General features: G+C 57.6%; 2 protein-coding genes across 3 annotated transcripts; one reads left to right on the top strand and one right to left on the bottom strand.

The window, feature by feature from the left end:
• The first annotated feature begins 288 nt into the window (after window positions 1-288).
• On the top strand, window positions 289-7,172 carry Klhl40 (kelch like family member 40). Its single transcript, XM_048424062.3, has 6 exons — window positions 289-1,531; window positions 2,531-2,691; window positions 2,959-3,066; window positions 3,165-3,350; window positions 4,568-4,714; window positions 5,351-7,172. Exons 1-6 carry the CDS (start codon window positions 380-382, stop codon window positions 5,460-5,462), a joined length of 1,866 nt encoding a protein of 621 aa, XP_048280019.2. The 5' UTR covers window positions 289-379; the 3' UTR covers window positions 5,463-7,172.
• Hhatl (hedgehog acyltransferase like) lies at window positions 5,984-14,215 on the bottom strand. 2 transcript variants are annotated; one of them, XM_048424063.3, is made up of 12 exons: window positions 13,975-14,214; window positions 12,447-12,565; window positions 11,850-11,917; window positions 11,263-11,376; window positions 10,972-11,166; window positions 10,501-10,710; window positions 10,180-10,348; window positions 9,709-9,853; window positions 9,564-9,599; window positions 6,732-6,933; window positions 6,302-6,443; window positions 5,984-6,206 (listed from the first exon to the last, which is right to left on the bottom strand). In XM_048424063.3, exons 2-12 carry the CDS (start codon window positions 12,550-12,552, stop codon window positions 6,082-6,084), a joined length of 1,512 nt encoding a protein of 503 aa, XP_048280020.2. In that variant the 5' UTR covers window positions 12,553-12,565; window positions 13,975-14,214; the 3' UTR covers window positions 5,984-6,081. The 2 variants fall into 2 exon arrangements, with proteins under 2 accessions (XP_048280020.2, XP_048280021.2); XM_048424064.3 differs by lacking the exon at window positions 9,564-9,599 and having other exon boundaries at window positions 13,975-14,215.

Genomic DNA, 14,215 nt, shown 5'->3' with positions numbered 1-14,215 from the left:
ATCATAACCAGGAGTGGTCACGTGAGATATGCTCTGTGAGGAAGGCAGGGATGAAGGAAGAGTCCTGAAGAGGGACCAGTTCCCTCTAGGGGCAGCCGTATATCTATAGGCCCGAGAGACCTTCCAGTTCTGAAAAGGCCCAGACGTACCCCACCCTCGCCCCATGAGCCCCAGCGCTGAGTCAAGGGTGCTCTGCCCAGCTGTCCCCTGTACGTCATGTGCAGGAGGCCAAGCGGCTCCTCTTACAGGGTCCGGACAATCCTCTATATATAGCCCAGCGGAGACAGCTGCGTAGTCAGAGCGCGACCCCACAGGACAGCAGAAGTGTGCAGAACAGTCCTTGACCACACAGACTTGCTGCGTTCCAGGGAGCCGCACCATGACGCTGGGCTTGGAGCAGGCGGAGGAGCAGCGGCTGTACCAGCAGACACTCCTTCAGGACGGCCTCAAGGACATGCTGGACCACGGCAAGTTCCTGGACTGCGTGGTGCGCGTGGGCGAGCGCGAGTTCCCGTGCCACCGCCTGGTACTGGCGGCCTGCAGCCCCTACTTCCGCGCGCGCTTCCTGGCTGAGCCCGACGGCGCGGGAGAGCTGCGCCTGGAGGAGGTGTCGCCCGACGTGGTGTCCCAGGTGCTGCACTACCTGTACACGTCGGAGATCGCGCTGGACGAGGCAAACGTGCAGGACCTGTTCGCAGCGGCGCACCGATTCCAGATTCCATCCATCTTCACCATCTGCGTGTCGTTCCTGCAGAAGCGCCTGTGCTTGGCCAATTGCCTGGCTGTCTTCCGCCTCGGCCTCTTACTGGACTGCGCGCGCTTGGCGGTGTCGGCGCGCGACTTCATCTGCTCGCGCTTCCCGCTGGTGGCGCGCGACAACGACTTCCTGGGGCTCTCGGCTGACGAGCTGATCGCCATCATTTCCAGCGACGGCCTCAACGTAGAGAAGGAGGAGGCGGTGTTCGAGGCGGTGATGCGCTGGGCCGGCAGCGGCGATGCCGAGGCACAGGCGGAGCGCCAGCGGGCGCTGCCTACGGTCTTCGAGAGCATTCGCTGCCGCCTGCTACCTCGCGCCTTCCTGGAGAGCCGCGTGGAACGCCACCCTCTTGTGCGCGCCCAGCCCGAGCTGCTGCGCAAGGTTCAGATGGTGAAGGACGCGCACGAGGGCCGCCTCACTACACTGCGCAAGAAGAAGAAGGAGAAGGGCCAGGAAACAGCCCAGACCAAGGAGGCCAACCAGGGCGCAGCAGACGCCAAGGCTAGGGACGATGAGGAGCGAGTGCTGCCTGGGATCCTCAATGATACCCTGCGCTTCGGAATGTTCCTGCAAGACCTTATCTTCATGATCAGTGAGGAGGGTGCGGTGGCCTACGACCCAGCCGCCAATGAGTGCTACTGTGCCTCCCTGTCCACCCAGATTCCCAAGAACCATGTCAGCCTGGTGACCAAGGAGAACCAGATCTTTGTGGCCGGTGGCCTCTTCTACAATGAGGACAACAAAGAGGACCCTATGAGTGCTTACTTTCTGCAGGTGATTGGCCAGCCTTGGGAGAGACTAGTTCTGGGTTCTGGGTACTAGGAGGCAGCCTTGGGGCGTGGATGGGGCCTGTGTCTACTTGAGTGCTGTCATTGGGTCTAGGACCTTTGACTAGCAGCCACTTGCTTGAAAGGGGAAGAGTTAAAAGCAGTTTCTAAAGAGCTCTGTGTAAGTCTAGTGGCTGTGTTTGGGGGTCGTTAGGCCCAGGGTCCAGCAATCTGGGGAGCTGGAGGCCCTGACCCTGTGTGAGGGGTTGGGGGTCAGGAACAGAGAAGAATAGTGAGCCGAGCCTTGGCAGAAGTGCCAGGACAGGTGGGAAACACAGATTATCACACCGAGAGCAACTTGCCTTCTCCTTTCAGTCGGGGGGGTGGGGGAGACTGAGGCTCAGAAGGACTGGGTGGGGAGAAACCCTGGTCCAGGACCTTGGAGAATCTATAGCCTGACCCCGTGGTCTTGAGCCTTGTCAATTAGGTGAAATCTGGAGATGAGAAGGGGGAGGGGTTTAACACTGATGGCAACCCGCACTAGTTGGTGAGCATGTGACAGCAGAACCAGACAAGCTGGTACAGGTAGTGAGGAGCGGCCGGGCAGGCTGGGTGCCAAGGTTAAGTCCACAGGCCTCACAATTGGCGTAGGTGAGGGGCAGCTCTCCCAGGCTCACTGTGGTGTGAAGTTTCTTCTCTCTGGGCCTCTTTATGTGGATAAAGCATGGGATACTCTTCCATGCTTGAAAAAGCTGAACAGAGGTTAAATAATATCAAGTGTTCATCCATATAATCTGAGGCCCTTGTGCCTGTAACCATGGGTTAGGCAGGTGCAGAAGGTATGATGGGAGGCTTGCATAGGGGGTCTTGACCCAAGAGTCAAGACCACAGGAGGACTTCTCTCTTAGAGGGAAGAACTCCTCTCTCTGGGATCTGGCTGGACCAGGCCAGGAGGTTAGTATAGGAGGTTGTTGGTGGCTGACCCAAGGACACTGCCTGCCCACAGTTTGACCACTTGGACTCTGAGTGGCTGGGGATGCCACCACTGCCCTCACCACGCTGCCTCTTCGGCCTGGGGGAGGCTCTCAACGCCATCTATGTGGTCGGCGGCCGGGAGCTCAAGGACGCCGAGGACAGCCTGGACTCAGTCCTGTGCTACGACAGGCTGTAAGTGGGCGGGGCCCTGGGGAGGGAGGGACCCTGGGGAGGGAGGGCCTGGGATCACTTGGGACAGCCAGGAGGCCTGCACAGATGTACAAGCATTGGGTAGAGACTTGAGCAGAGGGACAGGTAGGCTGGTACACAGGCCCAAAACTTCAGGGGAGGGGGCCGGGAAGGATGTAATGCCCTCAGTTGTGTGTTGTGTTGTGGATGTGGATGCCGAGAACCAGCCTTGATGTCTGCTTGAGCTCCTGTCCCTCCCGTCCCCTCCAGGTCATTCAAATGGGGCGAATCGGACCCACTGCCCTATGCAGTGTATGGCCACACAGTGCTTTCCCACATGGACCTCATCTACGTCATTGGCGGCAAAGGCAAGGACAGGTGAGGTTCAGGCTGGTGGTGGGAGGAGCCTCCGTGTGGCTGAGGGGCCAAGCAGTTGTCCCAGCCTCCCTCTCTCCACTCACTCTGTCCACCCACAGGAAATGTCTAAAGACGATGTGTGTCTACGACCCCAAGAAGTTTGAGTGGAAGGAGCTGGCACCCATGCAGACAGCCCGCTCGCTCTTCGGGGCCACTGTTCACGATGGCCGCATCTTTGTGGCTGCAGGGGTGACAGACACAGGGCTTACCAGCTCCGCGGAGGTGTACAGCATTGCAGACAACAAGTAGGTCCCTTTCTCCACCCCTCTCCCCTCTGCAGCTGCTTGCCTGAATCAGCCCTATCTGCCCTACTGAGGGTCATAGACCCAGGTCAGGTCTTCATGTTGACTTGGGACATTGGTATTGAAGTAGGTCCCTCTCATCTGAGGCTTCACTGCAGGAAAGTCTGCAGAAGGGCTCCCAGGGTGGGGGCTGGGGGTGACAGGTTCCTCATTTGGGAACAGCTACCAGAAAATGGTCAGGATCTGAGATTGCAGAGTTAGGAGATCAGGAAAGAGAAGCCATCTGGCCCCATCCAGCAAAGATAGTGGTTCATGGGTACCCAACACCAAAAGATGAGGCCCCTAGAAGAAAGGCCATGCTCAGGAGAATGGAGGTCGGTGGGCGAAGGGATGTGGGAAGGTTCTGGGATGGGAGAGGTGAAGGGTTAAGGCCAGTGGAATGTCTCCTGTGAGTTTAAGCTCTGTGTCTCACTGGCTCTCACAGGACAGCAGATTAGGGAATTTCTCAGAGAGAGGGGGGTCTGGTTGTGGCAGAGACAGAGGTAACAGATTCCTAGATGTTTTAGGAAAGGGCCCAGGGGAGTAAGTGGAACGTGGTTTATAAGGAACGGGATGGGGCAGAGGAGCTGCATTTCCAGCCGGCATTCTTTGAGGTTAGTGGTGGGTAGGGTGCTGGACAGGAAAGAGGGTGAACTGAATCTTTTGAGGAAGTCTAAAAGACCAGTTGTTGGGGAACCCTGGGAGTTAGGCAGCAAACTGGAGGGTTCATCCAGGAAATGTGGAATCAGGGTGTCTGGGGGTGTACAGAAGGAGCCCCCCGTAGCAGAAAGGCAGGGAGCAGACACCAGGAGGAGCACCAGGATGGAGGGCATTCAAAGGAACAGGGCCATCAGTGGCAGCCACAGCCTGAGTCCAGCAACATTGGGGACTGAGTTACCAGGTAAAGGGACGTACAGAGTGGGGCTATCCATCCACTGTGCAGGTTGGATGGGTGGCAAAGTGATGGGGAAGGGAGGAGTGGGGACGTAGAGGTCAGAGTGAATGAGAGCGCGACTGAGATGACTGAGCATTGTGGGTGTTCGAAGCTCAGCGAACAGGACATCGCCCAGGGAGGGCTGCAACCTGGAATCCAATTCCCAGGGGCAATGGGCGCTATGGCGGTGGGAACGGGGGCTAAGCTTGCCGAAGCCCTGGATTGCTCACCTCTCCCCTGTCCCTAGGTGGTCCTCCTTCGAGGCCTTCCCACAGGAGCGCAGCTCACTCAGCCTGGTCAGCTTAGCTGGCACTCTCTATGCCCTGGGTGGCTTTGCCACTCTGGAGACCGAGTCTGGAGAGCTGGTCCCCACGGAGCTCAATGACATATGGAGGTGAGCCCAACCTTGAGGTGCTGCTCGCGGGGGGTGGAGGGGTGGATCCTGAGAGTCCCAAGGCAAGGACAGCAAACATGGTTGCTCCGCCCTGGCTTCTCCCAAGCCCGTGGCAGGCCCCCCTGTGGAGCCCCAGTGGGTCACAGACAGGATTCACACTCAAGTGTCAGGTGCAGCCCTGAGTCTGCTCTCCCCATTTCTGGGGTGCTTTGTCTAGAGGAGCAGTGAGGCTAGGAGTGGGAGGTGGCTAGACCCAGGTTCTGAGAGATGGTTTTCCCCCTACACCTTCTTCTGGTGGGGGAAGAAGGGCAGTTGTCTCAGGAACTTCTTCAGTGTTCAGAAGTCTCAGGAGAAGAGACTTGACTTTGGGAACCGGAAGTCTTTCCCAAGGGCATTGAACTTTGAGGAGCATGGGGGGCCCGGAGGCGGCTTTTCCTGGGAGGGGGCTGCTCTACACTGCAGGGTGTCTTCTTAGAGTGCCTGTTGTGGGATCCCACTCTAGCACATGACAGTGGTTTAGAAACAGGCACCCTTGGGGGTGGGCCTGGGGCACCAGCCACCCAGCCTTGCAGGGTCCCTGCCCATCCTCCATTCGATAAAACTCCCATCTTTATTCCCACTTTGCCTTCCCCTCAGGTTCAACGAGGATGAGAAGAAGTGGGAGGGGGTCCTGCGGGAGATCGCCTATGCAGCCGGTGCCACCTTCCTCCCCGTACGCCTCAACGTGCTTCGCCTGACCAAGATGTGACCAGGGCAGGGCCCTAACTGAGCCTCTTTCCTATCCCGTGGCCTCACAACAAATACCTTGCGGGATCCAGAAAGGACCTGGGAGAGGGCGGTATGAGCCAGACAGGCTTCTTTGGTCCAGAAAGGGATTGAGGCACTTCTCCCTGTCTCCTCAAGGACTGCGAAGCCAGGCAGGCATCCCAGGCTGTGTTCTGGCTCTGTCCAGGTTGGCTGTGTGTGCCTGTTTTGTCTCCTAAGGGACTCTCTCTGTGCCCGTCAGGTGGGAGCGTCTCGGTCAGTGGCACCTCCTGGTGCTAACACAGACCTCCGTTGGGAAGCTCGGGGACAATCAATGAACTATCTACTGAGCATCTAAGCCACAGGTGCACACAGCTACCACAGAGTCAGTGTCCACAGGGCTGGACTATACCAATGCTAGGCTGTCGATGTGGCTGTCCTGCCCTCACAGGACACCGCATCATTCCCCCAAAGCCTGGAACCGTCAGCTCCCTGCCCAGAGAGGACAAGAAGCCAGTAGAACACTATGGTAGAAAAGTCTTTTATTCTATCGGTCAGGCCTCAGGGCCTGGGCCTGGGGCCCAGAAGCAGCTGAGCAGAACCCAGACCTCTGTCCCCGGCCTCTACTCCAGCTTCTCTTTGTCCTTCTGCTCCTCTTCCTCCAACGCCAAGGTCCGCTCACGCTCCTTCACCAGCTGGACACCACAGTAGGTGACAAACAAGATGGCCAGTGTGGTCTGAGGGAAGCCTGTGGAGGAGGAGCCATGCTAGGGTGCTGCGTATGCATTGGGTAGATCATGTGGGGTGGGGCGCATCCTGTGTCCCCCCCCCCCCGTCCCTTACCTGTGAGTAGCAGGCGTCGGGCGACCAGCTCTGTGAACTCAAGGCTGTTGAGACTCACAAGGTTGTACATGATGATAGCCCAGAAGTTTACAGCCCCGCAGAGGGCCCGGATCCTCCGAGACATCTGCTCGGATAGCCGGGCCTGCCGTCCAAGAATGTGTCGACGAGAGGGCCAGGAGAGAGGGACATGGTCAGTCAGCATCACTCACTCCAGCCCAGAGGAACCAGAGCCAGGCCTTGCCACTCAGAAGCTAGGGAGACCCAGGTTTGCACTGGGTGACGCTCCTACCCTGGCAGGCGGGACAGGTTTAGGGAGAACTTCCTGGACCAGGGACCAAGTGTGCCTGGTGACCCCAGAAAGCAGCAGTGCCACTGCCTCCTGTGACCTAACTGATCCCAGCCAATCCCAGCCCTGGATCTTCCTGCCTACCTCGATTTGTGCCAGCGGCCCACACTCTGCCAGCTTCTGCACCCAGAGCTCAAAATTGAGGCCGAAGCAGTTAAGAACAGACCACAGGTAGACGATGTCACAAGGCCCAAGCCACAGAGTAGTGACGACAAATGTGGCCACGGAGGCGGCCAGCTCCGGGATCACGGCGGAATGATCCCCACCGATGTGGTCATACACGTACCTGCAGAAAAGACGGGAGGAGGGGACCGCAGGAATGTGGGGACAGACACATTCGTTCTGCACAGCAGGGTGGCACGTGGTACATCAAACTCTGGGGATCACGTGCCTGCATTTCCTCTGCCCAGCTTCAAACTGTGGAAGGGCAGACTCGGACTTTCGTATCTGTGGCTTGAATTGTCTAGTCCCCAGTTCTGTCTCCTTCAGACCCTAGCTTTTCTAAACAGTCTGTGGATGACCCAAGCCCGTGTCTTTGCCTCCGTCTCCTTTTCCAGACGTTCACCTGTCCTTAGGTGTGTCACTTCAGAGGCTGCTTCCAGTCCATCTTGGTGGAGGGCCTGACCTGACCATTGCTCAAGGCTTTAGGTTGTAGTCAATATTCTGGATTCCCCCATCCCCAACATCCAAGCTGCAGACTCTATCAGCTCTGTTGGGTCTTGTTCCCTGATCACCCCTTGCACCCCTCTGCCATAGTTCAGGGGTCCCTCTACTGCTCAGGAGCCCCATAGCCCTGGTTTTGCCTCCACCAATGCTCAGGGGGCAGGAGGGATGTCTCAGCGGGTAAGAGTGTGAACTGCTCTCACAGAGGACCTGGGCTCGTTTCCCTACACCCACATTGGGTGGCTCACAACTGCGGTAACTTCAATTCTGGGCTATCCAATGCTCCCTTCTGGCCTCTGTAGGCACCTGCAAGCATGTAGTGCACATACACACGTTCAGGCCCACACACATGCACGTAAAATAATACAATAAATCTTATTTTAAAGTGAGGATCAGATCACATTAGTCCACGATTCACCCTCCTAGTAATAAGGTAAGTTCTTTATGCCATGAAGACACTGCAGCCACGTGTCTGCCTCCTGCCTAACCTCATACCCAACACCCTCCTGACATGCACTGTGCCTGCCACACACAGTACCTGTCACACATAGTGCCCATCACACACAGTACCTGTCACACACAGTGCCCGTCACACACAGTACCTGTCACACACAGTGCCTGTCACACACAGTGCCCGTCACACACACAGCACCTGTCACACACAGCGCCCATCACACACAGTGCCCATCACACACACAGCAGCTGACACACACAGCGCCTGTCACACACAGCGCCTGTCACACACCGTGCCTGTCACACACAGCATCTGACACACACAGCGTCTGTCAGACACAGCACCTGACACACACAGCGTCTGTCACACACAGCGCCTGTCACACACAGCGCCCGACACACACAGCGCCTGATACACACACAGCACCTGTCACACACACAGCACCTGACACACACACAGCACCTGACACACAGTGGGAACTCAGTAAACACCAGCCTTTCACCTCTTGACCTCTTTTCCAAGGCTTCTCCACCTTGTCTTACCCACATATTCCCAGGACCACACCCCAGCTTGAAACCTCATCCCTCTGAACTCCTACTGACCAGGGGCTTTTTTCTTTGATCTTCCTCTGATCACACCCATTGACCTTATAACCCTCAAATCTCTACCACTCTCCCTAATAGACTCACAGACACCACCATCATTACAATCTCTTGCTTCTTCCTGCTCACCCACCTGGGAGACTCCAGTCACACACATGCACACACACATGCACATACACACACATGCTTGCACACCCCGTACCATGTTTCCCACCTCATGGATCCTAAATGCTCTCCCTCCAATCCCTCCTGGGCTCTCTCCAGTCAGAGAGAGCTTGGAAATGGATACTGCACCCCTGGCTCCTGCAAGGGTGCCCAGAAGGGTGATGCATGCCCTTACCCCGTGTCTCTCACCCTTGCCTACTTCCATATCTATGATTAACCTGGCCATCTTCCTCCTTCTCCCTCCTGTCTATCCCGCTCCTCCTGTGTCCTCGGGGACCTGGCTCTGTCAACCACCCCTCAATCCTGCCTCAATGCCCCGTCACGCCCACACCTCCCCGAAGCTGCTCTTTTGGTTTCCCATGCAGACCCAGGCTGCCCCAGGACCTCTTGCACACGCTCCCCGCAGCTCCTCCTTTGACTGTGACAGTGCCTGCTTGGGAACCTTCATGCCTGCACACTCTCCTCTGGTCTCCAGGGACTCATATAGCCACGTGTCCTCTTCTGCTGACCACTTTTTCATGTCTTTCTGCTGCCTCTTCTTTGGTCCCTGCCAGAGTCCTTCTGGGTCCAGTTTTGCTACCTCCCTCCTTAAGAATCAGGTTTTCTGAGGCTTGGTGCAGGAGACCCCTTTGCCCTACTCATAATGCTCACTGGATGGAGGACCACCAGTTTTCTCTTGACCCCAAATTCTCGGGTCTAGACATCTCCCCAAGTTTCCACAAAGATGTCAACTAGACACCTCTGTGTGAAAATGTCCTGTCAATCTTCCTAGGAGGCAGGCAGGAATTTGGGTACCACCCACTCCCTGGATACCTCTGCTAAACATGACTTCCTACCAAGCTTCCAGCTGTGTCTCTGCTCCCACCATTTCTGGGGCTCCCACAAAGTCCCAAGCTCTATGTCTGTCTCCCAAGCAGACACTACAGCTTCCTCCACTGCCTCCTGGTTTCTCTGGCCCAATCCCTAAAACAATCCATGGCCCCAGTGCATTTGACCACCTCGCAGGGAGGCTGGTACCATTCTCCAACTCACTTGCAAAGCCAGTCATTGATGCCACGGTCAAAGTGCCTGTGGGAAGAACATAAGGACTTGACTCTGCCAGAGGCAGAGCCTTTGGGCATGGGACACAAAGCTAAGGACAGCCGGGAGCCAGTGGCGACCCGCCCTCCTCACTCACGTTTCTCCGAAGACATAGAGCGCAGTAATACACTTAGGCGGCTGCGGAGGGTCCAGGTGGTCCAGGCGTGCCACCGTGTTGACAACACCGAAGAGGACTGCTGCCTTCACCCAGTCGTACACCAAGTTGGAGTAGGCCAGGCCAGCTGGGGACAGGTGACATCACTCTCTGGAGGTCAGTGCACTGATGGCCCCGTATCCTGAATCTCACCTCCCAACCCCGTGGACAAAGAGTCTTGCTTTTGTCCCACCCCTATCTCCACAGAGACCCCGCACCTCTCTAGAGGTGTGTGCTGGGCCCCACTGACCCGTGAAAATCAGCCGCACCCCTCAGGTGGCATCTGCAGTTTGGGAGGCAAAGGGCTTTATGTGATGAGACAAATGAGCCGTGCACATTTCAAAGCCTTGGGTACCACACAAGTGGGGGCTTTCCTGGTGGTGGCCCTGCCTCCGTCCCGTTGGGGGGACCCACCGAGAGCACTGTCTGGGAGGCGGCTGGCAAACTTAAGGTCGTTGGGGATGGTGAGGATGTAGAAGAAATGGAAGAAGATGTCCACAGCTGCGATGGCCGCTGCGCTGAGTCCTGCCTGGGCCTGGATGCGCCACAGCTCCCCTTCTGGCCTCACTGGCTCCTGGCTCACCTGGAGGGGTAGAGCCCTGTTTGAGAGGGGAGCCACAGATGGTCTGAGGATGGGGTGCTCATACTTGAGGAGTTAGGTCTGAGACAGGAGTCCTTGTCAGGAGAAGGAGACCCAGCCATGGGTGTTCTGTGATCCCACGGGGTTCCCCTCACCTGAGCATGGAAACGGTCAAAGGTCATGATGGGCCCGAAGAAGAAGAAGGGCAGGTAGAAATTGTACTTCAGCAGGTCAGCAAGGGAGTAGCGGCGGTCAGGGTGGGCGCAGCTTTCCAGCGCGAAGCTGGTGCACCGAAGCACCGTGAAACCACTGCCCCCGTGGAAGAGCACGTCTTGAAGATCAAAGGTGCCTGTTACAAACCCACTCTGGAAGGAGACAGCAAGCCTCTGGCTCACTAGCAGGCCCATGCTTCTAGGAGAACCCCTTTCTGGCTTCCCACAGAAGCTGGGCCTGATCCTGCTAGGCAACACTGATTTTAGCTCGGCAACACAGCAGAGCAAGGGACAAAGTGCAAATGGCCACCTCACTCAAAGACTTGAGGACAGGTGGAAAAATCGAGGAAATGCTTGGGAATGCTCCAGACAAGGCCCCCGAGTCCTCATCCCTAACCCCCCTATCCTATGTACCTGCCAAGAGATCAGGGGGTCCATCTTGAAGGAGGCCAGGCTGGCCAGTCCAAGGGCAAGACACAGCCAGGGCTGACCCAAGAGTGAGGCCACATAGAGACCGACACAGTGGCCAAGCAGCAGCAGCAGGTACCATGGACCCATTGTGCCCAGCACAGCCAGGACTCCATACACAGCATACATCCAGGAGCGGAGCTGTGGGCACAAGGAGGCCTCGGTTAAACTCCCACAGTCTTTGGGGGGCTGAGAAGGGCAGGCAGGAGGAGGTCAAGTGCCCCAGGCCTGGCTCACCTGGGGGGCCACCATCGTGCAGAGTTTGGCAAACAGCACGTGTCCCAAGAGTGCAAAGACAATGATGTTTCGGAAGTTGGTAAACCACATCACCCACTCGAAGTCAGCCACGTCCTGGACAACCAGAGCAGGGGGAAGGTAGGCACGCTGAGGGCGGTGGAGAGGGTAGGACAGACAGCAGAGAGGGCAGGACAGACAGCAGAGGTCACAGGTGTCTACGCTCACCCTGAGGGAGGAGCCCAGGAACAGGAGGAAGGAATGGATGGGGGGAGGTGGCCCTAAGGAGGGGCTTGCTTCTCAAACCTAGCGTGCAGCAGATTGATGATACGCTGCTGGTTGCCTAGTTCTGGAAGGCAGTGCCCGCGGGACAGTTTGAGTACATTGTGTCCTAGGGAACCCATTTCCTAAAGGAGCCTGAGAGCCCTGAAGTTAAGGCAGAGCCCTCCTTGCCCTAAGGCAAACAAACAAACAAACAAACAAAAAAACAAAAAAAAAACAGCTGCAAGAGTAGAGAGTGGGGAAGGATGTGGGGTGAGATGGATCCAGGGTCAGGGACCCGAGAGGTATGGGAAACCGGGGAAACCTACCATCTTCCGGCCCAGGTACTCCCAGCCAGGTTGCACAGACTCCCGGAAGGCCTTCCTGTGGGCCCCATCTGAGAACAGAGCGAGGCCTCTGAGCAGCAGCCTCTCATAGGCCCTGCCCTGGGACATCCCACCCGGAGGAGAGAGGACAGAGCCTCGGAGCTGCAGCCAGAGGAGAGGGGACAGAGCCCCAGAGCTGCAGCCAGAGGAGAGGGGACAGAGCCCCAGAGCTGCAGCCAGAGGAGAGGGGGCAGAGCCCCAGAGCTGCAGCCAGAGGAGAGGGGGCAGAACTCCAGAGCTGCCGGGCTCTTTGGTAGAGAGGGATGGGAGGTTTCTTTGGCATCTACAGCTCTCTGGATCCAGGACTGGGTGTTTTGCATGTCTGAGTCTAGGTCAGGCAACCTCTCTATCCTCTCTTCTCCCCTGGCCTCTGTGTGTATGAGTGTGTGCACCTGTGCATGCATGCATGTGTACTTGTACATGCATGTGCATGCATATGTGTCTAAAATGGTTTTCAAGGACTATGCCTAACCTATGGCCTAGAGAATACTTAGGGTCTGCAGTCTCCAAGTTCCTGGCCCTGTTGATCAGAACTATTACCTTGCGATGCCTCCAGGAGACCTCGGCCAGCGTAAGCCAGGGACCCGCTCAGCACCAGGGAGTAGAGACCGAGTTCCGCTACAGGCAGTGCTGTCTTGATGCCCATTGCCTGAACAGGGCTGCAGGAGAAGCATGGGTGAGTCCCCCAGTTGTCAGCCTTGCCTACCCTCATCTCATGAGCTCTCACTGGGGTGGTGGAGTCCTGGGGAGACTGTTCCGCTCCTTCCTTGGGGGCACTTTCTGTCAGTCTCTCCTCCCACCCAGGTACCTCCTTCCTTCCTCTGCAGCTGCCGATTCTGCTTCCTTAGGAAATTCTCCAAAGTCCAGACCTCACACAACCACCTTCCTCTCCTTCACATCTCTCTGACGGACTTTGCCCAAAACTGCCCCTCCTCGACCCCAAGGTCTTTCCCTTGGGGGAGACCCTGCCTCTAGCCCATCAGTCAGTTTCCCCATCTCTCAGTGAGGGTGCCTTCACCCCAGCAAAGCCATGCTCACAAAGCCCCTTCTTCCCAGATCCTGTGGCTCTGCCTGACCGTGTTCCTCCACCAAGTAAGTCCCTGACCAGTAGTTTGTCTTATCCCGGATCCCTACCTGTGTTCACCCACTGACCCCCCCTGGGAGTACTGTGTAGCCTTGCTGGCTGCTGGCTGGAGGCTCTGCTATCCTGCTGGCCAGAGCTGGGCCAGGCAAGGCCAGGCAGGAACTGGGAGTGGGCTGGCTGCTGTCCAAGGTACTGACCGGTATCAAGCCCAGGATGAGTCTAGTCACTCCTGCTACCCTGCTGGCCATCCCTGGGACCCAGGCCATACCGAAGCCCCTCCCACCCCCTTCAGCCTGCAGTCTCCCCAAGGACTGCACAGGTTCAGACTTGGAACTGAGTGAAAGAGGAACACGGTGTTGGTGACCTTTTGGAAATGGTTAGGGTCATTCCGTCTCCCCCTGCCCATGGTCTTCCTCAGCCCTGCAGCCAGGGCTCCGAGAGTTCACAACTTCTTATACAGCAGAGGGTGTGGGCCAGAAAGGGGCAGAGACCTAGTGAGCTTCTCTAAAGGGCAGGTGCTCTTGGTGAACCCCTCCAGAGTCCCAGCTCAGACCAGACCACTGCTGGCCCCGCTCGCCTGCCTCAGGCCCTGACCCTCCTGGCCAGTCTCTGCAAGGTGGGGGAGGGAAGCATGGGATCAGGTTAGTGGAGCAGGAGAGTGAAACCAGAGAGGATGCAGAGAGCACAAAATAGCTGTGTCAGCTGCCTCCCACTCTCCGCTTTCCAATTTTAGCTCCCCATGGCCGGTGGGGAGTGTCCCCAGTGAGGCCTCAGCAGGCGGTTGGCCCCCAGCCTGGGGCCCCTCCTGGGACCCCGGACCTGTGCTGACTGTGGACCCAGGGTGCCCTTTGCCCAGCACTGCTTGGCTCAGGTGCACCTGCAGCGAAGCCCACCTTGGGGCTCTCGGTCTAGGAGAAGAGCTCTGGGGTAGGACCCACAGGCCTCAAGGGCCCCGGAAGAGCTGCACACCCAGCTTGCACTGACCTTGAAGAAGCTGTGAGGGACCCTGGCACACTGCCCACCTCGGGGCTCCGGGGTCCTGCTTCCGACTGTGAGTCTGTCCGGCTGGCTGAGCTGTGGGGCCACGGTGGGGTGTGTCCAGCTCTGGGGTCCCCACCCCCTGGAGGCTAGAGCGGTGAATGGTGACAGCAAGGGGAGGAGGGGAGAGGAGGAGGTGGCCTTCCTGAAGTGGAGCGGACCGTCTGTGGAGCGGAGCCCAGTGCTG

Source organism: Myodes glareolus, chromosome 4 (assembly GCF_982192425.1).
Source record: "Myodes glareolus chromosome 4, mMyoGla1.1, whole genome shotgun sequence".
Taxonomy (NCBI): Eukaryota; Metazoa; Chordata; class Mammalia; order Rodentia; family Cricetidae; genus Myodes; species Myodes glareolus.
Note: the sequence above shows the minus strand (reverse complement) of the source record. Positions and strands in the feature narration are given on the sequence as shown.